Source organism: Anguilla rostrata, chromosome 4 (assembly GCF_018555375.3).
Source record: "Anguilla rostrata isolate EN2019 chromosome 4, ASM1855537v3, whole genome shotgun sequence".
Lineage (NCBI taxonomy): Eukaryota > Metazoa > Chordata > Actinopteri > Anguilliformes > Anguillidae > Anguilla > Anguilla rostrata.
In genome coordinates, this window is record NC_057936.1 from 34,541,440 (window position 1) to 34,566,537 (window position 25,098).

The 25,098-nt window shown below is 43.9% G+C and overlaps 1 protein-coding gene across 2 annotated transcripts in view; it reads left to right on the plus strand.

Moving 5' to 3' along the window:
* The first annotated feature begins 1,201 nt into the window (after positions 1–1,201).
* nrp1a (neuropilin 1a) overlaps positions 1,202–25,098 on the plus strand; it is a 61,663-nt gene continuing 37,766 nt past the window's right edge. Inside the window, exons 1-4 of one of the 2 annotated variants that reach the window (XM_064332360.1) lie at positions 1,202–1,744; positions 3,165–3,563; positions 5,639–5,813; positions 23,124–23,305. In XM_064332360.1, the coding sequence (XP_064188430.1) occupies positions 3,497–3,563; positions 5,639–5,813; positions 23,124–23,305 (424 nt within the window). In that variant the 5' untranslated portion in view covers positions 1,202–1,744; positions 3,165–3,496. The remainder of the gene's footprint in view (positions 1,745–3,164; positions 3,564–5,638; positions 5,814–23,123; positions 23,306–25,098) is intronic. The other variant, XM_064332361.1, reaches the window with a different exon arrangement.

Below are 25,098 nucleotides of genomic sequence, written 5' to 3' on the forward strand. Positions count from 1 at the left end.
AAAAAAAGTGCAGAACAGACTGTATCTTGACCTGCCATGACGCTTATTTCAAACGCAGGAGAAATAACTCTGGAAACGTTTTTGGACACCACCTGCAGAGAAAATCGCAACATTAGCAGCAAAGATGAACGCGTCTCTTCAGCAGTTCCTCCCTGTCAATTCTATTAATTCTTCCTTTTTTGGAATTGTAAAAAGTATAGAGCATGCTAGAGATTATTTGCAGCCCAGTACAGAGAACGCGGGTAGTTTGTATTCTCTTCGCTCTCTACTGTTTGTTCACCTGAGGTTCATCAGCGTTTGAGTTAGGTTTGCCATCATCAGGCCCGGCTGGCTTATCTATGTCTTGCGCGCTCCCTGTTGGGGGCTGAATCCAGGGCATCCGCGGAGTTTAAGCTTTTCGTTCTGAAGAACTGCCCTGCCGCGGCGAGAATTCACTGAACAAAAACATGTCGATTCTACAGTAATTCCGCGGAATGGTGCTGTATGTTCGTTTAATAAATGGAGTTGAAAGTATTTTGTCATAGCGGTTCAGAATTGTGTTGTGTAACTGTTATTTTAAGCTACTGTTGACAATAGTCACAACAATTACTTAGCTTATATTACAATGACAAAAAGGCAAAATTTCCTTAAAAGGATTTTTTTTAAAGAAAGTTTAAAAGTTGATTTATGTTGATATGTAATTTTAACTTTTTTAATAGCAGTGTAGCAATACATTTTAATTTTCCCATTAAAGTACACTTCGCATTACTGTCCTCCAGTGTCAAACTTGTGTGTTTCAACACGTTAACTGATATTTAAAAAATATTTTACGCGCGACTGAGATAAAGAATAGTCTAATAGGCTACCACTAAGCCTACAGTTGCTCATAAAATAAATTCGATCGCATGTCCCATGTATTGGAAGCCTGCTGACAATTGAAATAGTCAACTTGTGAAAATGGCTCCCATGTTTAGTCCTGTTGGCGTGATATTTCACGACCCGGAGTTGGCATTTTCTATATACGATAGCATACAGCACTATCTCAGAAAGCTATAAACGTGACAATGTGGCTGTAGCTTATTGTGTACACGCTAGTGCTTCGTGATTTTAGCAGATTTATTATCTGTACTGTTATCAAGCATTCGTTGTTATCTATTTGACAACCCCGGTGTCAAATCTGGTTCGATGAGGCAACCCTCACAAGAGGAGCATGTGGCTGAGTAATAACCAACGTCTCGGGCGAACTCCTGTCTTCAGTGTTTGCTTGCGCGTAGCATACAACACGGTGACGTGCGGAGGGAGAACTTAATTCAGTTCTGAACAAGGGAAGAACCATCTACCCTCTTCATTTTTACCTCCTCCTACCGACCGTTTCCTTCACCCGCCCCACGCTTTTTCGAAGTTCGTCGCCGTATCTGTCAGCAGACCCGCATTTGATCTGATAGTGGTGGGCTGGCTGTCCTGGTCTCGTGGAAGTGGCTCCAGCATCAACGGCAGCAGCTGTTCGTTTTTGCGCGGAGCGCCACTTCTGAATAGTGCTGCTTGATATCAGTAGCCAGGAGAAGAGATCTGCAGAACCCAACGTGATTCACAGTCTCCTGTATTGCAAATACCCGTCCTGTGTTTATTTCCAGGTGTACATCATTTGGGAAGGTTCGCATGCTGCCGATTGTATGTTACCGTTCAGTCTGGTAAAATCAATGGATGTGATATTCCCTTCGTCCTGAAGACACTGGATGTATATTTGTGGATCTTCAGGAAACAGGTGATTATTTTATCATCTTTATGTGATGCGCGTAGTAGTTTGGAAGAGGTTGCGGGTCTTTGTCAGTCAAAAGAACACTGCGTAAAAGTGGATATTATTTTCTCTGTTAGACACTTTATTTGCCATTGATTCTAGTAAAGGTTTAGAAGTAAAGCTTAAGATGTAACGTTGTATGTTTCAAAATAGCTATACTGAATGTTTGTTTATTACCTATTTTATAGCCTAATTTAATAGGCTATTTATCACAACAGGCATGCAACACGTAATATTCATGTGACCGAAACATTTGTTTTGGATTGTATGTCTGTTAGCTGTTAATGTTTTATAATTCATTTCTTCTGTGTAACAGTCTGTCCTTCTGGTTGTAGCTACAGAGCAGTGACCGTATTCTCAGTAGCCTATATTGCCTACGTGCATTACATTGACAAGAAACTCCACGGTTCAAATATGTTGCCTATGTATAGAGCGCAAACTCATTTCAGTGTTTTTAACACCTGTGATGTTGAACCAGTAATCGCGCCTGTTTAAATATGTGCTTAATTAAATACCCATATATTTTGTCTTGTACTTTGAAATTACACTGAGCTCCTGCTGTGCATGTACCTGTACATTCATGCAGCATATTGCTGAAATGTAATCTGAAGTAGCCTTTTCTTTATCAGTAGTTGCCGATATCTACTGAACGGACAACGCACATACAAATATTTATTAATTTAATATAAAACTACATAAAATATATAGCTATATTAAATATCGAAGGTTATTCTCTGTTGCGTAAAATAAAATCTTCGTCAGAATATTGTGCTATAGACTACTACACGAGGAAAAGGACGTAGGTCGAGGAATGTAGATATGTCTGCTCTGACAAAAACGAATCAAGCAAAAGATACAAATGCTACAACGTGAATCTGGTTGTTTCTCTACGGGATTGCCCTGTTGATGGTGGCCGACTTTGTTGATTAGCAAGTTTAGCGACATGCGGTAGCTAGTCACAGCCCTCTTCAGTGCGCGAACAGAGGGCGTGTGCGTTTGTGTCCTGTCACTTGCATATCTGCTTGAGACGGCCGAGAGCGCGTCCAAGTCTTAAAGCAGCAGTGACTGCGTCTGCTCTTTTAATGAGGGCTCCCTAGGTCAATATTGCATATCGCAATTAAACCAATTTGAAGCGCCTCCGAGGTTTCAACACAGCCAGGCCAGTTATCCACAGGAAAGAAGCAATTGTAATCAAGGAGAATATCGCTTGCCTTAAATTTTTCTAGGGGTAGTGCCGCTCTACTGATGTTTGTATTACTAACTCCTGTCTTGTCAGAACTGAGACTGTGCAGGACACCAGAGACAACACGAGCTTCATTTGCTAATCTGTCCACTTTTAAAGGGAAACATCGCTTAGTCTCTCAATATTTTTCTTCATTCTTGACAGCAAAGGATTACGTCTGCCCAGTCATCGTTTTCGAGGAGTTTTGTGAAGCGGGAGTTGTTTTTTCTTTTTCTTTTACTGGCTCAGACTTTACTAGGAAATGGCAACGCCAGCGCTTGGGAGAGGAACAGGATTGGAAAAGGAGAGAGGAAACGAGAGCTAAATGACAGGATGCTGGCGACCTTAGACACATAAAGACGAATTTCTACAACATTTAAGACACTTCTTGTTCTTTTATTTCTTTGCTGAAGTCAAGCAAGAAGAATCAAATCCAACAAGGATAACCTCGGCGTTTTGTTTTCTTTTCTGATTTTATTTTTTCTCACAATACAAGGATGCATTTTGGATTAGCGCTGATCCTCTTTTCTGGAATCTTCTTCATTGCCAGGGCTTTAAAAAATGGTAAGTAACAACTGATATCCATTTTGAAATGTCTTTCCTCAACACTGTATAGCCTACAAACCTCAAATAGCACTGAATCTTAACGTTCGCTTCCTATTCACCTGCCTACGCGTCTGCGATGGAGATACTGCTCTACCCGGTGCACCCGTTTTGAAATCCAATTGTTTGAAAAACTTACCTCTTCACTTTTGGATAACCGACTGTCATATCTCTCGCAAGATTCACTAATAATACGTTGTTTCAGCTGCAGCCTGTGGATAGTGGACGAAGAGTCACTAGTTGTAAATACTGAAAACATTGTAACCAACCTCATAAAGGTAGCCTATGCTTTCGCAACCATGAAAAATTAATACGTTTCTGGTTCGGAATAAACTGGATCAAATTAACTTATATGGCTGGCTGTATAAAAACCATTCCTATTTACTTAGTCCAGCGAAGAGCTTCGAACATACCCGCCAAACATTAAGTGTGGAAAGTAGCCTACAATTCTCCCCTCAGAAGTATGTAACACTGTTCAATTCCGTGGACATGGAGTGAAATAACTTAAAGTAGCCTGATTACATCGTTTATATACCTTTACAATGGCCCAACATCCGTAACAGCGGCAAAGGTGATGTTTTCTGTTTTCGTTTCTCATTGATTGTTTCGGGCAAGATTATCCCGATGAGCTGTAGTATCAGTAAAGACCCTGCTACATCAGATGCATATGTTACCTAAAGCTATCTAGCCCAGAAGTCGCTGAAATGAACATTAACCTTGTCTCGTGCTTCTTGGGCGCTCTCTTAATGCCACTGACCAGTCCTCTGTGCACATCTCTGGCCGTTAAATTCATTCATTATCCGATCTGAAGCTAATGGTTCTCTTGATCATTTAAAGTTGTTCCTCTGAACTGTTGGCGATACTTCACAGAAACTATGATTTAACGCTTAACGTCATGTCATTTTTGTAAAGGATAGCCTACCTCAGATTTTAAATAAAAGTGACAGAGGTTAAGAGTTTAATGGTTGAAAGAATGCTCACTCTGGCCTTTCCTTTTCATTTTACTACAAATAGGCTTTAATCATAAACACTAGCTACTTTTTAAAATTTCAGTCTATTTCATTCGTAATGGACATGCGGTAGGCTACCATCTAAAAGTGATCTTTGTAGTTACAGGATTTTTTTTCCGCCGACAAAGAAGCTTACCTTTGTTGATTCACCTCTGTTCGGCAATAAACCACGCGACTGATTATTAGTAATTGCGTGAAAACATTTGCTTTAGGAATATGTAGTGCCTTTAACTTTTTGGTCAACTGTACCTTAATTGCTGAACCATACGACATTTGGACTTAAAATTAATTCATTTTTGTTATATAGGCTCCTGATCAGTGGTGTTTGATAATTTCGTTGAGAAGCCAATTATTGTCTGGAATTTACTAATGTATTTTTTTAAGGCTGCTTTCATGTTAAATTTATTTAGTTAGTTGATTTAGCATATAAAACTATTTTTCAAGTTTGAAATAGACTAGGCCTTTTTGATGGCAGCCTAAAGGCCAACATGCACTTTAATCTATTTTGATTGTATAAACATCTTAAAATATGCATTGTGTTTTAGATGAATTCGTGGATTCATTTATTTAGCCTTGTATCCATGCTTTGTATCTTATGTGAAATTGTGCTGGCCAACTTGCGGGCCTCATTGCAGTTTGTAGCCTACTAGCCTACTGTAAAGCATGTTCGCTTGGAAAAAAAAATATTGTAGCACTGACTGGATTGTTTATTTAAAATTTTATAATCAAATACACCTATGTTATAGGTACAGGAGAACTAAAAGATTTATGTTAAATTCATGCTCTCAGTGATGTTCGAAAACGTCATTATACTGCTAACCGAATCCATAATTCGTTGTATATTGTTTTCATAATACGGCAAATAGACCCACCTATTCACTTATGAATTCCTTATATTATTAAGTAAATTCTGTCCCCTCCCATGATTTAAAGAAATACTGAAGATCTGACATAGCCCAACCTATATGTACTCCAGTTATGTTGATAGCTTCTAATGAATGATGTTTTCTTTTTTATAATTTACAGATAAGTGTGGGGATAACATCAGAATTACAAGCGCTAATTACCTGACTTCACCTGGCTATCCAACGTCGTATTCGCCATCTCAGAAGTGCGTGTGGGTGATAACAGCTCCAGCACCGTACCAGAGAATTTTAATCAACTTTAACCCGCACTTTGATCTGGAGGACCGAGAGTGCAAGTAAGTATGCGGTCTTTTTGTTTTTGCGTGAAACTGCGCCATCTGCTGGTCATGTAAGTGTTTAAATTGAACGTACCTCCACTTAAATCTAACCGCTTTGTCCAGAGGAAATTACTTGGTTTCTGTTTTTTTATTTTACTTGCTATAAAAGCAATAGATTAGATCCATCAGATCAAATATTTAACCATGCATTTGTTCTGCTAACTCAAGCAAAATATGTTACTTTAGTCATATTTGTCACTCATCTTTCAAATAGTTTAGAAATGTGGTTTTTCTGTCCCTTTATAATAGTATAAAAATATTTCATTTTTACAGTGCTTTGTGTATGCCTAAATCTATCTTGTTGAAATGTGTGTTTCAGTTTAATGAACAGCTGTTTGGTTTCATTTTCAGTGCTTTCTGGGGTGCTTTCCCTCTTGTGTTGCGTGTAAACGAGTCTGTAGATTAACAGCAATGCCATACCCTTTCTGGGGGGTGGGCCTAATGGTGTGGCTAGCTGCCCATGTTGCTTGGCTCACGTTGTTTGCTCACTGACTGTAAAACAAGCATGCCACATCTTTAGTTTCTGCCAGAGGGTGCAAGGACATATACTTTGATACAGAGAATACTGTTACTGCATCCTGTATCATTAACCTCACCACCCACCCCCACCCCACCTACGTACCCGCCCCGTTTACCCACCAGATAAATCCACGTATAATTTGCACTTTTTACCAAGGTCCTTTCTGTTTTACAGCTCCGCAAACTATCTGTATTTTATGGCCCTGGTGACTACTTGCCTGTCTAGTCAAACGGGACTCTCATCTACTATTGGGCAAGATTTCATCTGTTAGGTACAAATTTCAATGTCTGCAGACTTGAGGATACTCCCAAAACCTGAAAAGCAGACGTCTATGACAGAAAACTATACATTGTGTTAATGGACTAATGCAGGAATTTATTTCCTGTATAAAAAGTGATTTATAGAATGGAACATTCTGGTCCTGGATGCTGATTGCTCAATACAGTGTTCCAACTGTGCTATAATACATGATACATTAACAGCTATGACGAGGCCACCTATTCACCTTACATGTTAAAATGTTTCCAATAAGCATTCCACACATCTAATGCAGCATTACAAAGTTAGCTAGTTAGATAGCATCTAATCACTGTCCACTGAAACGCGCAGTTGTAGGCAACACTAACTTGAATTCTAGCTAATTTGTGTTAATATTTCCACTGCATTGTTGTGTTGGAAGTTGGCAACGATTCAGTAAGGTTGTTATAGAACTATATTGCTTGGTAGAAAAATGTTACTATATTTTCTATTAATGAATGTTTGCATGTATTGAACAGTGCTGTCTTTTTTATTCAGCTATAACGTTAACAGCCGTTTTATAAAAGCAATAAGGCTGTTGAAGCTGTGCGATATTGTGAGCATAGTCACAGTTAAAGGGGTTGGAGCCACTCTACTTCACATCGTACCTGACAACGCCCTTTAGCCATGACTATATTCACAATATAGCGCTGCCTCTCGTGCCTTATTGCTTAATTATAAAACGGATAGTTTCGGTCCTGGATGCTCATTGGTCAATACAGCGTTCCATCTGTGGTATAATCCCTGATAAACCATGTGTGAATAAAACGTCTGCACATCATTTTAATATCAATTTGAGTTTGACCATTTAAAATATTATAGCATTAATGGATCCATTAGCTTACACAAACAGTAAAAGTTAGTTAAAGGAAGCTTTTTGCACAGAGCACAAAAAACCTCAGATATGGGTTCTCGTCCTTGTTGTTTGTACATCCCACCACACAACGATGTAAGAATTTCTATCATTTTTGATGATCCGCTGACTGATAATAATGACTATGGGCCGCAACTGATTATTTTCCCCCATTATGGGCGTGGCCTTTATTGTGTGATGCATTATGCATTGTCTGTATTTTACTTTTTTACCAAAATGACGAATTTACTTTTTATGGCATCCTAAATCTGCTGAAAATAAAGGTGATTTTGCACCCTCATTTTGGGGTTTTTCCATAGTAAAACAAGACGACAAGAATTGGAACTAGGATTTGATAAGAACTAGATTTGATAAGCAGAATCGAAATGGTAACCGTAATCAATAAAATCAAAACAATACCCAACGCTAGTTTTCAAATGTTAGATGGCAGCACTAAGACTACAAGTTTCTACAAGTTCTTTCTGCCAGATGATATTATTTCAGAAATGTTTAAATCATGGCATGGATTAAAATATTTAATTATAGAATAGGCATACAGACTCATTTACAGATTTTTTTTTTTTTTAAAGTGTAATTATCTATGGTGTAATTACCCTTTAAAGTTGTTGTGTTTCTTTGGTGAATTTATTTTACAAAATCACAGCTACGGAGTTTGCCAGCACTCTGATTTGCTTTGCTAGCCATGCCAATATTCATGATATACTATGGGTTCGAGTGCCATATCCCTTTATTAATCTGTGGTGACAAAATACTTTTTTGTATAATTCTGCCTTGCCAGTTGATTTGTTTTTTCCCTCCCTTGGGTGAAAGCAATAAAACACTATGCTCTTTGGCCTGGATTAACTTGCCCGTTGTGTTCATGAACAAACAACAAACTGTGCATTTATAAATTAAGGGAAAGCAAATGCAGAGTTAGGGGCAAAGTTAAGGACAAAATTATGACTGAAACCTGGCCATTCTCTGGGATAAAAATAGCTGCTCTAGCTTGTATATTCGGTGAAGTGGACATATTGTTGCTGTCAGTTCGATCCACAGTTCAGCAGTCACATGTTCAGAGAGTGTCTTGATTCTTGTTCAGAGAATCAAGATAGGCACATGTTCAGAGAGTATCTTGATTCCTCAGATAATTGAAAGTGACGATGGTTAGAATTCTTACGTTATGAGACGGTATATCATGGATCTATGATGCGTTCCTCAGTGTGCTCCCTGCAATGAAATTATCTCTAAATAGAACACACAATATGCTACAAAACATAGTTGTCATCAGAAAAACAGACAAGAAACACTCAACATCCACTTGTAATGCAAGTAAGGACTGAATTCAGCTTTGTGGCTTCATCTATAAGGCGACACTCCTGTGTGGAAAATATTCAGCTTACATCAAAGGAAAAGGGGGAAAATTTCAATTACAGGGCAAAGTTAGTCGTGTAGTCAGAATTTACTTGTGTTTATTTTTCAAGTTCTCCTGAGAACTTTAAGGCCCCAGCTCCTTGTCAAACAGAACTGCTTGGGAAACTAATAAAATTAGTAGTAGGAATGTCTGTTGATAAGGCAAACATTTGAACTATTTTTCAAAAGTCTTGGCCCGAGTGAACCATTTCCCATGAGCAAATGGCCAGAAAATATAAATAACCTCAATAAGCCTTTTGTGTGCCAGTGTTACAGTTTGATGCAATGTTGTGTGAAACTGATGACATACTGCAGAGATTATTTATCTGAACTTTAAGTTTCACAAATTGTGGATAGTTTCTTTTAAGGGCATTTTAACTGACCTTAGTTAAACATTGGCCTTCTTTAATTTACCTTTTAGAGAGTATTTGTGCAAGCTTATCAATGTAAATACACCTATGTTGCTCTAGTTGCTTGAGTGTGTCTCAGAGTAAGGCCATTATGCCCCTACCCTACCACTGTGGCTGTTGTTGCTCTTAAATTCCATTTCAGAATCCATATTTTCGCTGACAGGCTTTGACAGCGCAATGAATTATTGATGCGTCAGGATTCGCTGACGAACCAGAAAGCTGGATGTGTTTTCTGCCTGTCGGCCCGGTAGAGTCCTCTGCAGCTGCGCAGACTGCAGTGACCCCTCTGAGGGTAGAGAAGCCTGAGAGCACAGCGAGAGAGCCTCATATCCTCCCTGTGAGCGCACCGCTGGTCCTCTCTGGCTGGACTTTGGCCGGAAACACAGAATTCCAGTGTGGCAGACCCATCGTGGAGCGGTCAGGGTAGTTTGGGGTGGAGGGGGGGCTCGCTGGAAGTATTCCGGGAATGCCCATTCAGAATGGCCCTTTGTGGAGGGGGATAGACTTCAAAGCCCCCTCTCACAATGCCCCAGTAGTGAGCCCCCAAAAACGGAAAAAATGGGTATCAGCAGTCTCCCCCCCCCCCTATTTAAAATGTGAGTGATCCCTGGAACATCCGGAGAGGCTAGTGCTTCCCTATGGTGAGAGCAAACAGCCACCGCTGTGAGCAGGGACAGTCGTCAGCCCCCAGCCAGGACGCTCTCAGCCCCCAGGCATGAATTGCAGGCCCCGCTGTCCCGTCCCACACCTCCAAATGAAATGGACTCTACCAGCATAACGACTGTTGTTGTCATAGCTGACAATATCCATGCAGGTTGGAACGGTTGCCATGGTTTCAGGAATAGTGCAGTCAGAGTTTGTTTAGAGGTGTTATAACCTGGAGGGTATGGTCCTCCTTAACAGGTCCATGGGGGGTCCCATGCCATAGCAGGTTTGCCGGCAGCGCGTGCTCCCAGGGTTGCTGTATGGAGCAGCCTGGGCTGAAATTCTAGCACTGGGCATGCCGATTTGTATTGGGTGGGGACGGAGCATGGAGGAGGGACCTACTGAGGGTGCGTGACCTGGGGAACGAAGCCATGACCCTGCCCCAATTCAGGGGCTCTCTCCCTCCCAGTCTCTTCCACAACACAAGGAAGAGCAAAAGAAACACAATGTGGAAGTTGACTCCTTTCACACCTTTACCCCTAAACCTTCATAAACACGAGAACCCCAGTGTTTTCTGGTTCAGCCAAAGGGTCTGGAAATGCATACAGTGCTGTGTTGAGTCTGAGTTGCAGATAGCGTGTGAAGGAAAATAGCATTTATTTATTCTATGTGTCCAAAGCATAAAGCGCTGAATTTTTTTTTTTCATCAAAAGGCGTGTGGTAATGTATCCCCAATAACTCCTGTCTGCTAGACATGCTGATAAAGAATCTGTAATTGATGCTGATGGAAGGGGAGGGGGGTGGGTTCTGCTTGAAAAAAAATGCTGGTCTAGAATTAGCGCATCCAAAATAATGAGCTAATAGCTAATTTGTGCCCCAAGTGTGTCCAAAATAAGTGAATTGCTGTTCTATAAAGAAAGCAGGCCATTAAACAGCAGGCTAAGTTGTGTTGTCATTCGAGGAAGTTAGCCATTATGGAAATTGTACTGCCATTTCCCGACCCAAAACTATCCCAAATCGAGTTTGTTCTGGGTGTTTTAACTTCTGCAGACACAAAAGAGTCAAAAGGGGAGGGAGGGGAGCGTTTTGGCCCAAACGTACACAGCAGCAACATCAACTGACAATCTGTGGCCAGTGGCATTTAGGCTTAGTCACAGCTGAAATATTCCCCTCCAAAAAAGAGAGCGGTGTCACAAGACTGGTCTATCTCACTGCTCGGCTAGTCATGTGAATCACCGTGCATAGAGAGTTCAGCCTCCTCCTCATGCTTGGATTCTGTTAAAAGACTAGCAGGAGTAGCAGAGAGGGAGAGATTATTGTACAGTATAGTCTCTCTCTCTCTCTCTCTCTCCCCCTCTCTTCCTTCCTCTCACTTTTGCCTGTTCTCTCGCTTGTTCTCTCTCCTCCTCCTTCGCGCGGCACGTCGTGTTCGCGGCGGAGAGGCCTGGTTGGTGGAGGTGCTAAGTGGAGCGGGTGCCAGGTGGGGGTTGCTGGAGAGCGTTCACCTTGGCCGCGCTGGAAGGGCAGCCTGATTGAAAAGCTTCTTGCAGTGACATCTGCCTTCCTCCCTGCTGCTCTGTCATGCACTTGATTCATGTGCGCCTGGCTCGCGCTCTCGCACCATGGCAGGCTGACGAGCCACTCTTTTACCCCGCATGTGGTGTCAGGACTGGGGACTGAGATGGAGGAAGAAGTGGGGTGGGGGATGGGGGGGGGGTTACGGTGGCTGCAAATAAGATGCTGGATTATTTCTCCACTACTAACAAATTTATAGCATTCAGGCTTTGGAAGCAAGGAAGCAGGCCACCAACAGAGGCAGGAGCTTAATGCCCTATTTACTCACATTTGTTTCTTTGCCGTTCTGCAGCTGATGGTAGTGCAGTATGGCAATTTCCACTTGACCACTGTGGTGTCCAAATAGCTGATGCATTTTTCGGTTTTATTCTGTGGGCTTTTAGCTGGTATTGGTGGAGTGTTTATTTCTCAGAGGACAACCTGGTAAGGAACCAGATTCATTTTCTTTCCTCCCAATTTAGCTGAAAAGCATAAAACACTGAAGTCATAATTGAATTGAGTGCTCTAATCCAACAGAACTGGCACTTGAATCATGCCTTTCATGAAACATAATATCAGTAACAGGTTTTTTATTTAGTTCATTTTTTCATTATTCAAATTTACACTGTTTGGCCTTTATAGATGTGTTTTTTTTCTAGTAAGGTTGCTTTTTACAACAACAAAGGAGAAAGCAGTGAATGGGTAATTACAGTTCATGAATAGGGAAACAAAAGCCCTGTCAGATTAATGGAATACCTAAAAGAGTACCTTTGCTCAGTCCCTTCAGGACAAGAGAAAATTAAGTGCAAAAAAAGAAAGGAAAGCCGGTTTTAATTGATGTGGCCCGTTGGAGTTTTGATCTGACTCGTCTGGCCGTACCAGCAGCGTTTAGTTTCATGTAGTGCTTCAAAATGGGACCTTTGGTTTGATTGATGTGCCGCGCTCTGCCACAACCTGTATGTTGCCGGGGGCCCTAGGCGATCGGGGTGCAGACTCTACTGATTGGCCCGTCTGTATGTTTTTAGGTTTACCCGTGGCACAAAGAAATATCCAAAAAAAGAACATATTTTTAGTCACCACCTGGTCTATTTTCTGGTCGGCCTCTTGGAGACTATATCATATCAGGCATTTTTTTTGTTTCTCCCAGACGTCTGCTCTCCCCTACTCCCTTCCCTCAATGCTTGAGGTTGACTGCAGCAGGTCTCAAGGAGACAGTGATTGATGGAGCCAAGCGGGCCCTCCCTGATTCACTTAGAGGGGCCGTGCGGTCTCCCGCTTGGATCAGTCTCACAAAATCAGTTTTGCTGGCCTGAATTTCTTTTTCACAATGTCCTACGTCTCACTTTATTAACAACAGTGGCAGGTCAATTTTGAGTATAATTCGAACTCCTACTCTCCAACGCCATGCCCCCCCACTCGCAGAAATGCATCGTGGTGGGGTACTGGAGATCTCACTGCAAATATCCCTGTCGCCCAGGGAGTCACTTCCAGCCCACCCCCTGGGTCGGCTGAGAGGGCCCTGTCTCCTTAGCGCCCTCCCCTAATGCGCTGCCGGCGTGAGATTGTCAGAATGTGGAGGCGGCTAATTACGAGGCCGCCTGGATCCCACTTGGCAGTTGGAGCAAGAGCCGTTTGAGTGGGTAGGTCAGCTTGCCCTCCAGAAATTTGGCAGGAGCATGGGCCATTGGTGCTTTGATCGGCCTGTGGCTCACTACAGCCCCCCCCACCCCCCCATTTTCAGACTGAACCAGTTGCTTCAGAACGGTGCCCGTTCTTGGATCTCGATACACCGATGTGTCTGAGCACCACGAACAAAAGTAAAACAACGGCAATAGATAAAAACATGCAGATAGGACGATATCATCAAGATCAACCTGATAATGGGAACAGCTTCATATCTCTTCCAGCAGTCTGGTAACTTCAACAGATCTTCTGGAATAGCCTATACCCTAATATTATTGAAAACTGTCTGATGAGTAGTATAGTATTATATGTATGATATCGTCTGGAAACAGTTTGATATCAATGATAACTGTCTGATGTCACTGGGACCAGCCTGATATATTTTGGAACAGTCTGATATATTTTGGAACAGTCTGATATAGGGGAAAGCTTATATTTTTATAAATGTTCTAAGCAGGAATGAATCTTGTGGAGTCCCCGTGTGTGGAACATGTGTGGAGCTCTAGGATTCCACCATACTGTGTTTCCCCATATTAACAGAAATGGCTGAGTGACCAAAGATGTAGCAGATTTGTATGCATCCTTGTCCTCTTTCACAGCTGTGCTGTTGGAGTACAGTCATAACTGACTGCTCAGCTGACTTGGGCACAGAGACAGAGCTCAGGCCCAACCTTCACCTCCACCTCCGCCAACACACGCATGCACACACACACGCACGCCACACGCACGCACACACACACACACACGTACACACATGCAAACATGTACACACACACGCACACACAAACATGTGCTCTCTCTCACACACACACACACGCACGCCACACACACGCACGCACACACACACACACAAACGCACACACATGCAAACATGTACACACACACGCACACACAAACATGCTCTCTCTCACACACACACACATGAACGCACACCACACACACACACACACACTCACACACATGCAAAAATGTACACACACACGCACACACTAACATGCGCTCTCTCACACACACACACGCATGCTCACACACTCACACACACACGCTCACACATAAATGCACTCACACACACACACACACACACACATGCACGCACATTGCTCCTGGCTTTTACTGAATCAACCCCAGTGCAGTTGTTACTGCCACACTGCCCCCCCGGTCAAGCTAAGCCAGATAAAAGAACCAGGAACGGCTGGATGAGAATGGCGCAGCTGGGCCTGAATAGAGACCACTGCGTGATTCATTTTGTCACCCATTAGTCTGTCTTTTACAGTCTCTGGCTCCCTGTTTCTGTCTCTCAGCCTGCATTGTTGGGGGGGGGGGGGGCAGCACCCTAGGGCTTTACCTCTGGGTGACCCCTATCCTGTCCTCTGGGGCATTCAGTAAACAGCTCATTAAGCACAGGGGGACATGTATTTCGCTAGGGCAAATAAATTGGCTCCATAGTTTGTCATTGTCTTTGTTTGCTGTTTTTTTAGTATATATATTTTTTTTTTTACATTACTGTGTATATTTTGTCTCACGCTGCTGCAAATAATAAACCATAGCACTAGTTTTGTCCTGATAGAGTTCAGTAAGTCATATGCCCTGGTTATTATTTTTATTGTATTTTTTTTGCTGGCTGCTCACGTCAAAGCCATTTTATTTTTGTTTCATTATTATTTATTGTTGTTTTTTTGGTTTCGCTTTGTTTCTCGCTCTGTTCTCGGGTGAGTTACACATACCTCTGTTCATTTTTATCCTTTCCAGAGTTGGCACATTATGGTGCATGTCCATGTTATTTCACTTTCATCCGTCAAAGTCCCTGTTCTTTCGTGCTCTTGTTATTATTTCTGAATCATTTTTGTGCCCTGTGATAAACCTGGTGTACAGCTGTCGTGTACAGAAGATTCTGCATGGGTGTGTAAAATATTTTTGTAAGTATATGATCGTTGCTCATGCTGGGCTGGGATGACCCGCTGCTGACCCACTCATCCTGAATGACCAGTCTCTGAACCTTTCTCTTTGGCTTTGCCTCCCGGGACACTGCCAGAGGGAAAGCTTTAATGAACTTTCTTCATTAAATAGGAAGTTGCTCAGTTTCTTCGTGTGGCGTTGGTCGAGGGACAAGGGGTTGGGGGTAGGGGGCAAAGACCTTGGCACTGAGCTTCAGCACAAGAAGCCGGGGGTGGGGCAGGGTTAGGGTTGTTTGCTTATCAGCAGACGGTGTGCGTCTGTTCGCTGGAGACCACTTTCACCCCCGCCTTCTCATCGCGGTAATAAGGCTGCGCCGATTGCCGCCACTTCCAACAGTAGAGCCACTCACTGTAATGGCAGCCTCCTCGGGTGTCAAGGTCAGACAAATGGGGTCCGTTTCTTTCTCTGTGATTGTCCCAGAAGTACGCTGCTTGAACAGAGGCGGTTGGCAAGAGACTGTTTCCTCCTCTCACTGCTTTTGGTTTCCTTTTTTTTTTTTGCCCCTACTGTTTTGTGAGAGGTATCATACAGATAATCATTTACTGGAGAAAGCTTGAAGAATCTTTTAGGTGCACAGAGCTGGGGGCCAAAATCATGTGATAACCGGGTCAGTTTCTATTTAAAGTCGTGTAGCCTCAGTTGAATGTGCCTTTTATTTATCCCATATCCACAGGAAAACTGCAAGTAGTTTTTAGACTTCTTAAGATAACAGTCTGGGGAATATCCAACATATATGTTGAAATGGTCTCCTGATAAGATTGTTTGCCTATATTTACTAGCACTTGTATATTGTAAATGATTTCACGGGTGCCCCAGAGAAATAATGCGGTTCATTTACGTTGTGAAAGCATATTTCCCCTCTGCCTTAGGCAATTTTCTAATTAACTGTAATGGCTCTTTCCAGACTTCTTTGTAATAACAGGATGTGTTATCCACAGTAAGGACTTTCTTTGTCAAGTCCCAACCTCCCCCGTTCCGCTCTGAATACTTTGTTCTTTACTTGTATTTTTGTTAATGCTGAACCATCAAAAGAAGGATATTGCTATTCAATGTAAGGTTGTAAATTAATATGTTTATTAATTTTCTTGATGTTACTTACATTTTTAATTACATTTTCACACTGTTCATTATTCACCTGGATATATGCGAAGCGCCATGTGCAAATTTAAAGTTGTGTTGCCCAGCGAAGCACTTGACCCTGCAGCCCTGTGAATTCAATGCCAGTTCACTATGCACACCAGTACACCACTGTGACAACCGTACAGTCAACTCATTTCTGGCATCTCTGATATGATTCTTAGTATTGAAAAAATCCTCTAGTTGGGGGCTGATACACTGGTAAAAGACTGTTTGTGCAAAGTGAGGGGGACCGAGCTATCTGTTGAAATGTTATCGTAAGCTGATGTGCGTGTAGCTCAAAGTTCATAGGCTGGTCAGACGTCTCTACAGATATCTGCACAGCCTAAGGATTTAAATACATTTGATTAGTCAGTTCATTGCTGTTCTGTACTTTGTGTGTGTTAACTCGGACAAAATATTCTTAGATTATTTGGAGTGAGCACTAGCTGTGATGGCATTAGATTTCCGGTACAGAGCCAAGCACTGACCATGATGTGAAATTCCATGTTCTGACTGGCAAATTCCCCTGGTGTTCCCCTCTCTGACAGCCGCTGATCAGTCCTATGGCGTGTTCTATCACGCCACTGAGTTCACCAGGATGTTCACCATCCTGTGATACTGCAGTGTACGCATCTATAACATGATGGGAATACTGCAGGTCTTTTGGCACGAGGGGTTTACCGTGGGGCTGGGGAGGGACTGGGGGGGGGGGGGGTGGACAGATTCCAGGCAGGGTGAAAGTGCCAGCTGGCCAGGCTTTTGATGCTGAGTTGCATATGCTGGATGAGGCATGCTCAAACAAGACATATCTGAGAACCCTACTAACCCTTAAGAACACTGGGGGGGGCCTTTGTAGCAGCCTTTTCTATGCAGGAATCATGTGTGCAGCCAGCGTCACACTGTCCATCCTCAGAACATTATTGTGTGTCCAAAAAGAGACCAAATCGGGCACAATTGGGTCTGAGAAACACAAATTTGTTTCATCCGGCCGTTCGGATCTCTTTGCAGCGTAGTTAGACTGAAAGGAATCATGCTAATCCATCCATGGTGACAGTGATTTTCCTGTACAGACCCAAGTCCAGCTGAATCGAGAGATGAAGCAACTTGTATGTAGCTCAGCAAGCCTCGGGCAGCTATAATGGTGGGCAGAGATCCCAGCAGTGAGACCCATTTCATCAGAGGCATCTTGGTTGGATTGGTTAGAAAACAGAAACCCAGGAAAAGGGCCGTGTTGGATGTATGACGAAGTTGATAAGTCAACTCACCAGGGCCAGCATCTGCTTTGTGTGCCCAACCGAAAACGTTCTCCATTATGTTCGTTTTTCCAACACTTCCCAGAAATGTATTTAGATTTTCAAGTGCATAATGAATGGAGGTTACTGGAAGTTGGACAACTGGTAATTCTCCAATGTGGCATGCTCTAACTGAAAAGTCAGCTGAAGTCAATTCACAAAGAGTGCACAGAGTCACAGAGCTTTTGGGTCTATCAAGCTCCTTGAGAGAGCTGGGACTCTGGTCAGCTCTCCAAACTCTTGTTTTGTTTTTTTTCCTCAGATGGAAAAAAATCTCTTAATTGTGCATCCTTTAGCCCTCCTCCAAAGTCTGATTCTAAACAATATTCAACGGTGGGCGTTCCAAGCGGGCGGCCTGAAATCACAAAGCTAATAACTGTTAGAGACTGTTTTCATTTCAGACCACTTAATGCACCGACAGCTCCAGCCTGTTCCTTCCTTGTCTGTCAGAGCAGCTGACGAGAGGTCATTACCGACCCGAAAATGGGCCGCGGGGTGGAAAACCATTATTTTTGGGTGGGTTAATTAATGTCACATGTTGAAGGAAAGCGCCGTACATTTCAATGAGCTGCGAGTCCCCTCCGGGCACCTGGAAACACGTTGATAAACCCGTCCCAGTCTTGTTCTGCTGGTAACAATGTCATACTTTTGGCACTAAGTGGCAGTTTGTTGATGGTTTCACTTACAGAACGGTGGGGTTAGGTGCAGATCCCCTGACAGCTGACAGCAGCCCCCTTTCTCTCGAGCCTCCCCGCTGCTTTTCCGCGACTTTTGTTTGGACTTTCCCTTCTAAGACGCTGGTGTTACCCTGAGATGTTATTTTATGAGTGTTAGGAGAGACAATTTCAAGAGAAGGTCCAGAAGGACGTCTGTGCTAGAAAGGGTATTATTTTAAATATCAAATGCCAAAAGTAAAGCATAATGCAAAAAAATGAAGGACACACATCACTTTTGCCCTTGCTGGTGGGTTTTCACTAGCTCTCTACAATGTTTTTCTGCCTCTTTAATTATTTAAACATTGACAAATGTATATGCAATGACACTCCATACATAAAATCATTAACTGTCAAAGACATGCATGAGATGCACATGTCATGGAAGATAAGCGTGTGAGTCTTGGGCATCAAGTCTATGCTAAGATCACACAAACAGGGCAATAATGTGGTATTACAAGGTGAACAGATGTTCATCATTGACACTGCCAGATTGCCCATATCTCCAGGTCCACTGTGCTAAAGGATGGGCCGTCCACACCGTTGGATCTAAAATTAACCGGAGAGGACGGGTGGCGGAAAATTAGCACAGGGCTGAGGGGAGGGAGGGAGGAGGGAGAGACGGCGTCTGGTCTGTGAATTGTTGCGCTGACGGAAAGTGGGCCGCCGTTGCTGAGATCGCTCCGCTCAGCCGCCGGTCTCCAAGGTTTCCCCCGGCGATGGAAGAGAAACAGATCTCGCGCCGCATCTGTCAACCGTTCCGAATTTGTTAAACACTCTGGGCTAGATTATACTACTCGCGGCTACAGCTATGGATTAGTGATGAATTTATACAGTGACTCAGGGTTGGCAACCCCAGAGTCGTTCCGAGCGAGAATGTGATAGGCGAACAAGCTACAAATGACCCCGTAACGGCTTCCAGTTGACAGGAGAACCTGTGACTGCCTCGGAACATGGCCGTTAGGCCTATTAAAATGGAATGGAGCAGGAGCGGGGACAGGTGAAGTGCCATTTCAGAAAATGATGAAAGGATGTTCAGAGAACCATTTTTCTCAGGGGCATAAAAAAAAGCACCTCCGTATTTCAATCTACATCTCGTCTTCTCGCTCTAAAAAGTCCATCACGCGAGGTGTGTGTAGTGTGCTATAAATGGACTGTCTGGAGGAGGTTGGGGGTGTTGACGAGCAGCCCCGTGTTTTTGCGGCCTCCTCGGCGCTCCTGTTGGTGTGTCACCTCCCCGCGCAGGAGGTGGCAGATGGAAATCCGGCCTGGCCTGACCTCCCTTTCCTGGTGCGTGTCTGTCTGGACCATCCCCAGCTGAGGAATATCCAGGTGCAGATTGTGTAGGTGAGTTACGAGCTGAGGGATGTAGCACCTCGGCTGAAGATTGATGCTGGTGGAGATGGAGTAGCAGCTGTTTGGAACACCCGCCCCACCCCACCAGCTATCTCTGTGGATACACTTGCTCCCCACCCCACCAGCTGTATCTGTGGATATACTTGCTCTGCCCTGGTGTAGAGCGTGCAAGCCAGATTAAACCATGAAGTGTGAAGTACACGACCCCGGCCAACCCTGTCACACACACATATATACGCTTACAGCTCACGTCTGCTCATGTGGGATACTGACAAAGACAACGGTGCTTAGCTGCTTTTCCACAGAGAGAGATTAGCTATTTGGCCCTGAATCGAGAATACAATTTGGCCAAGTATCTCTTCGCCGTAAGCGATACAAAGCAGAGACAAATCCTAACCTAGTGCCGGCTCAGTGACCACACCTTAGAAATTCAAAAAGGAAGACACAAAAAACATGATTACCCAAAGACAGGAGAGGTGGAGAGAGAGATGCATTTCCTTTTGTATTGCAAAACATTTCCAAATATGTAAGATATCAATTCTGAAACAAATTTCCCTCCCTGGCAAATGAAGAAAAGCTGTGTCCTTTTAGGAGAAGGACCAACAGCCTTACTCACAGCTGAGTATGTTTCAGCCTGTCAACCTGAGGAACAGTGACAATAAAGGACCACTATATAACAATAATATATAATAATTAATTGAATCATATAATATCTAATAGTTAATAAATGTTATATTACTGCCATTTATGCTGTTATTGTTGCTTGTTTTTGTATTCTTACTATGATTTTTGTTATCACTATGCTTTGCAATATGTATTTTGAAATATGTCATGCCAGTAAATCATTTGAATTTGAGAGAGAGACAGAGAGAGAGCTCTGCAAATAATGTGCCTCTGGATTTTCCGATTTCATCTAGAATGTATGAAGAAATATAATCACCTCACTAAGCACTGTTCAAACAGAGAGAGACAATAAGGAGAAGGCCTGGTCTGAACATGGGGCACAGGGGACCTTGCACCCCTTTTGTGTGGTGAAGCTTGTTGAACAGCAGCACAAAGGAAGGCACAGCCACACAGCCGCCCGTGGCCCACATACACACAATCGGGCTTGGGCGCGGAGGTGCGGAGGGTGCGGCTCTGCTGAAGCTGCCGCTGTTCGCCCAGAGCCACTGCCGCTGTTTCCACAGCTGCTTCTGAAAGAGAGAGCCGGGCGGGTCCCTGCACACAGCCGGAGCAAACACCGCGAGCTCATTACTGCACCGGCCCCCATTCCTCACCCCTCCAACGCTGCACTGGTAGCCATGGCGTCCCGCCGGTCTCTTTGAAGTGGAAATCTCTGTGTACAGACAAGTGATAGGTCACACCCCCATCCCCCCCATATCTCCATTCTCCTCCCAAACCCTCCCTGCCCGAAACTGGTCCTCTCTGGCCGCGGGAGTCCATCAGCTTCAGACAGACAATGCAGAGGAAACCGGGGTGACAGCGGGGCGTGAGTGATGAGGTGATATCACTTCCAGTGAAAGTGGCTGCAGAGCAGGGTGAAGTCATTCCTGCATTATGTACCTCCTCTGGGGACCTCATTTTGCCAGTGAGGACAGAGAGCCCAGCATGCCCCAGCGCTTCTCACATTCCCCCATTTATTCATCTCTTGTATTAACCCTACCCACACATTCACACACACACACACACACATGCACAAACGCACATACACACACGCAAGCACGCACACACGCACTGTATGGGTATTCCCAAAACCCTGATGTGTTTGTGCATGACTACACAAAGGCCGTTCTGCCTTCATTAAATTTTTTTGTAAATTTGCCTTTGAATTTGAAACAGGTTGAGAGGTTTTTTTTTTTTGGGGGGGGGGGCGCTCAGGGAACAGGTAAGGGATGGGTTTTATCCCCCTTTACCCTCCTGTTCCCAAATGCCCAGTCTTGAGTTAAGGCCTGCTTTCATAACACAGCTTATCCCATGGGGAACAGTAATTGTTTCATCACTCATTTGGATAATACAGATATTAGATCTACTATGCTGGCTGCTACACAAAATGGGGGCTTTTTTTACATTTATTTACACTCGGTGTGGTGTTGCTGTTATTTTCCTCCTCCAGCGGTAATGAAAACGGATGGGCTAGTGGGCAGGGAAGACTAAGGGCTGCGCGGTAGCACATTGAGCGGGCGCCCCGACTTGCCTCTCCTGCAGATCCTGTTGGAAAGTGTGCGTTACGGTTGATTAAATGCCATGGTAACCCAAACCTGAGCGGGCTCAGCTCAGTGCCACTTGTCCTGTCAGTCAGAATGAAACAAAGCATAAAGGATCTTTCTCCCCGGGCGCTACTGTTCGCTCCATCGCCGCTGCCACCCCGTCTCCGATTGTGCCCCCCCGAGCAAGCGCCCGCTCCCGATTCCCTCTGATCTGTCTGATATTACTCACCTGAGACCGCCCTGCATGCAGGCTTGTCTCAATTAGAACGCTGACCTGCCAATAAGCAAGAGTATGTTATTCTATTTGAGGGAGCTCCACGGTGACTACAATGTGTGAATGTGTATGTGTGTGTGGAGGGCCTGTGAAAGCAGGCAGCTGATTTCATTAACACCTGCCTCATGTACCATCCCCCCCACCCCCTCAGGAGGGAGTAGATGTGGTCTGTCACGTTAGATACTGTGCACTCTATAGGACCAGCATTTCCTGTGTTAGTAACTACCTATGACACGAGCAAGCCCACTGAAGCGCAGAAGAGGCTGGATGTTTATTAGTGACACAGGCTTTCTGGGATTAAAACAAGAACAAAGGACGTTGTTATCCCGGGAGAAGCAGTGTGTGTGTTGATGCCATGTCTTGGGAGGGACTGAAAGCAGGTGTGTTAGCGTTGCCAAGCGCGGCTACCTGGAGAAATGCCATGTGGAACAGATAATGGCTTATCTGCCTGCCGACAGTACATTTTTCTGAGATGTGACTGTATGGGACTAGTAAGAGTATATCTTAACAGCCCATTTGTGAATGGAAATATACTGTATATGGAGCTATACCATGCATTTCAGGTACACATCTGCTCCTCAATAGTCTACTTAGATGTGTCTATCCAGTACTGAAAGGCAATAATAATGGCTCACTGCACTTTACCTACAGATTAAATATTGATGGTTTTAACTTTGGGAATCTTTATGGCAGGTGCTTTGTATTTAATGTGAAGTAGCCAAGGGCGTGCAGTTTGACAGGCACACAGGATGGACAATCTCTGCATTTCACCTTGGAACTGTGCACCTAGTATCCAGAACCACACAGGGTAGGGCAGCTGCACCCTCGAGGGCTTACATGCAGCTGTGCAGGGCTGCGGTGTGCCGCATACAGGCGCAGCTTATCTACGGCCTGCGTTCTCAGATGTCCCTTTGGCGCTGTTCCACACGATAAGAGGTCTGGTTTAAACATGCCCGCCGTTGTCTGCTGTCCTCCTCAGGTATGACTACGTGGAGGTCAGAGATGGCGTGGACGAGAACGGCCAGCTGGTGGGGAAGTACTGCGGAAAGATCGCCCCCTCCCCCGTCGTTTCCTCCGGCAACCAGCTCTACATCAAGTTCGTGTCCGACTACGAGACGCACGGAGCGGGCTTCTCCATTCGCTATGAGATCTTCAAAACAGGTGAGCTTTGCTTGATACAGTAGCCCTTACCGAACTGAGGATTTAAGAGCTAAGCCCAACTGTGCCACTCCAGTTTAGAGACATCATGCTACATGGGTGGCTTAGACATGAAACATGTTCTTTTAATCTGGTGTGGCCATTGGCTAAGTGGTTCATTTGATAAACAACAGCGTGTTTTTTTACATCATTGTGATCAGGCTGTTGTTAATTCGATTAAGGCACCATGCAGTGGTGCAAGGATAAGCACCAGTCTCTGATCGAATCCAGACCGCACCAGTGCCAGCTGTGGCAGGTAGCTCCCTTGGGCGATGGACAAATGACGATTGCATCACTCAGGGTATGGGAAGGTTCAGCCAGTTAGGGGTCTGCGTTTCATCGCTTTCTAATGATCCCTCGCTGCTTGATCAGGCGCTCATGGACATCATGTCAAAGTCACATATGGAAGGGCTTGCTGAGACTCCGCTCTGAGCAAGCTTGGCTGTAGGCTGTGGTGTGAACAGAAGCAGAATGGCAACACCACGTGTTTTGGAGGAGAACGAATAACTACACTTGAATAAACAGCGGGACTCACATGAACGCAGCTGCGATTGTAGATAGCTGGAAATCCCAAATTAGGGTCGGAATTGGACATGTTCAGCCACATGCAGGGCGTCACTTTTTTTTTTTTTGTAAAATATTTGATTTATTTAAAAATAAATAAATAAATCCTTTTGACATTTGGACACTAATGCCGAGGCTACACTAAGTGCCACATTAAATCAAAAATGGTACTGTAAAACAACCAGTCTTCACTTTAGCATAATTTTTGCCAAATAGTATGCATGTTTGAAGCAGCAGAAGTATATTGGACATTGGCTGTAATTACATTATAATTGTAAATGAAAGAGTAATTAATTCAGAAGGATTTCTTATTTTGCACTCCTCGAGTTTTCAGATTTACGTTGATGAAACAAATCTGAATTGACTCTTGGTAATTTGTACTGAGTTAGCAATGACCCCACAACCCCTAAGTGGGCCCCTGAGTTAAGCCACATCTGAGCCAAGACTAAGCCACATGTGCTGGTGGTTTGTGAAGAAGAAAGGGGTAGAAACCCCCTATTGTCATCGTTGAAGGACTAAGGAGAGAATAAACATCCATATAAGGGTTTAAAGACATGAACTGCTTTAGCTTGCTTCCTGTTTTGTGTGAGTGGAGTGAATATTTGCGTCCGGTGGTAAGATTCCATGGGAGGCAACACAGCTGGACCTGATGATAATGGAGGAATTCCGAAGTTCCTTCCTTATGAACACGTCACCTAAAAAGTGGTCCCAGCACTGGTCAATTAGAGTCCAAAGATTTTCTGTTTGGTGCAACATTTGGGGATTTTTTCTCTCTTATCTAAACATAACAGGAGCAATAAGAGGGGACTTCCTGTTTTTTATTTTTTTACTTCCTGTTTGTCCAACCACTTCCCCTTTCCAGGGAAGGGGAAATCTCCACCAAGCCCTCATGTCCTACACAAGTTAAGGAGGCTTCACTCCATTAATGCTGCTTGTCCCTGGACTTGCATGTTAGGACCACATTTTAATCAAGTCAGGCCAGCAAAAGAGGGGCGGGTGGCAGTTTGGTAGGGGTGCAAAAGTAGAACTGTGGATAGAATCATTCCGAGTGTAAGGGCTCAGTGCCATCAGCCTATATCACTCCCACGCCCCACTCCCTCCCCAACCCTTACCCCACATCTCCTCTGCCCCATCTCCCTTACCATGGGGGTCAAACAGTGTGACACTGTGCATCCCGATCATGGTGAGACATT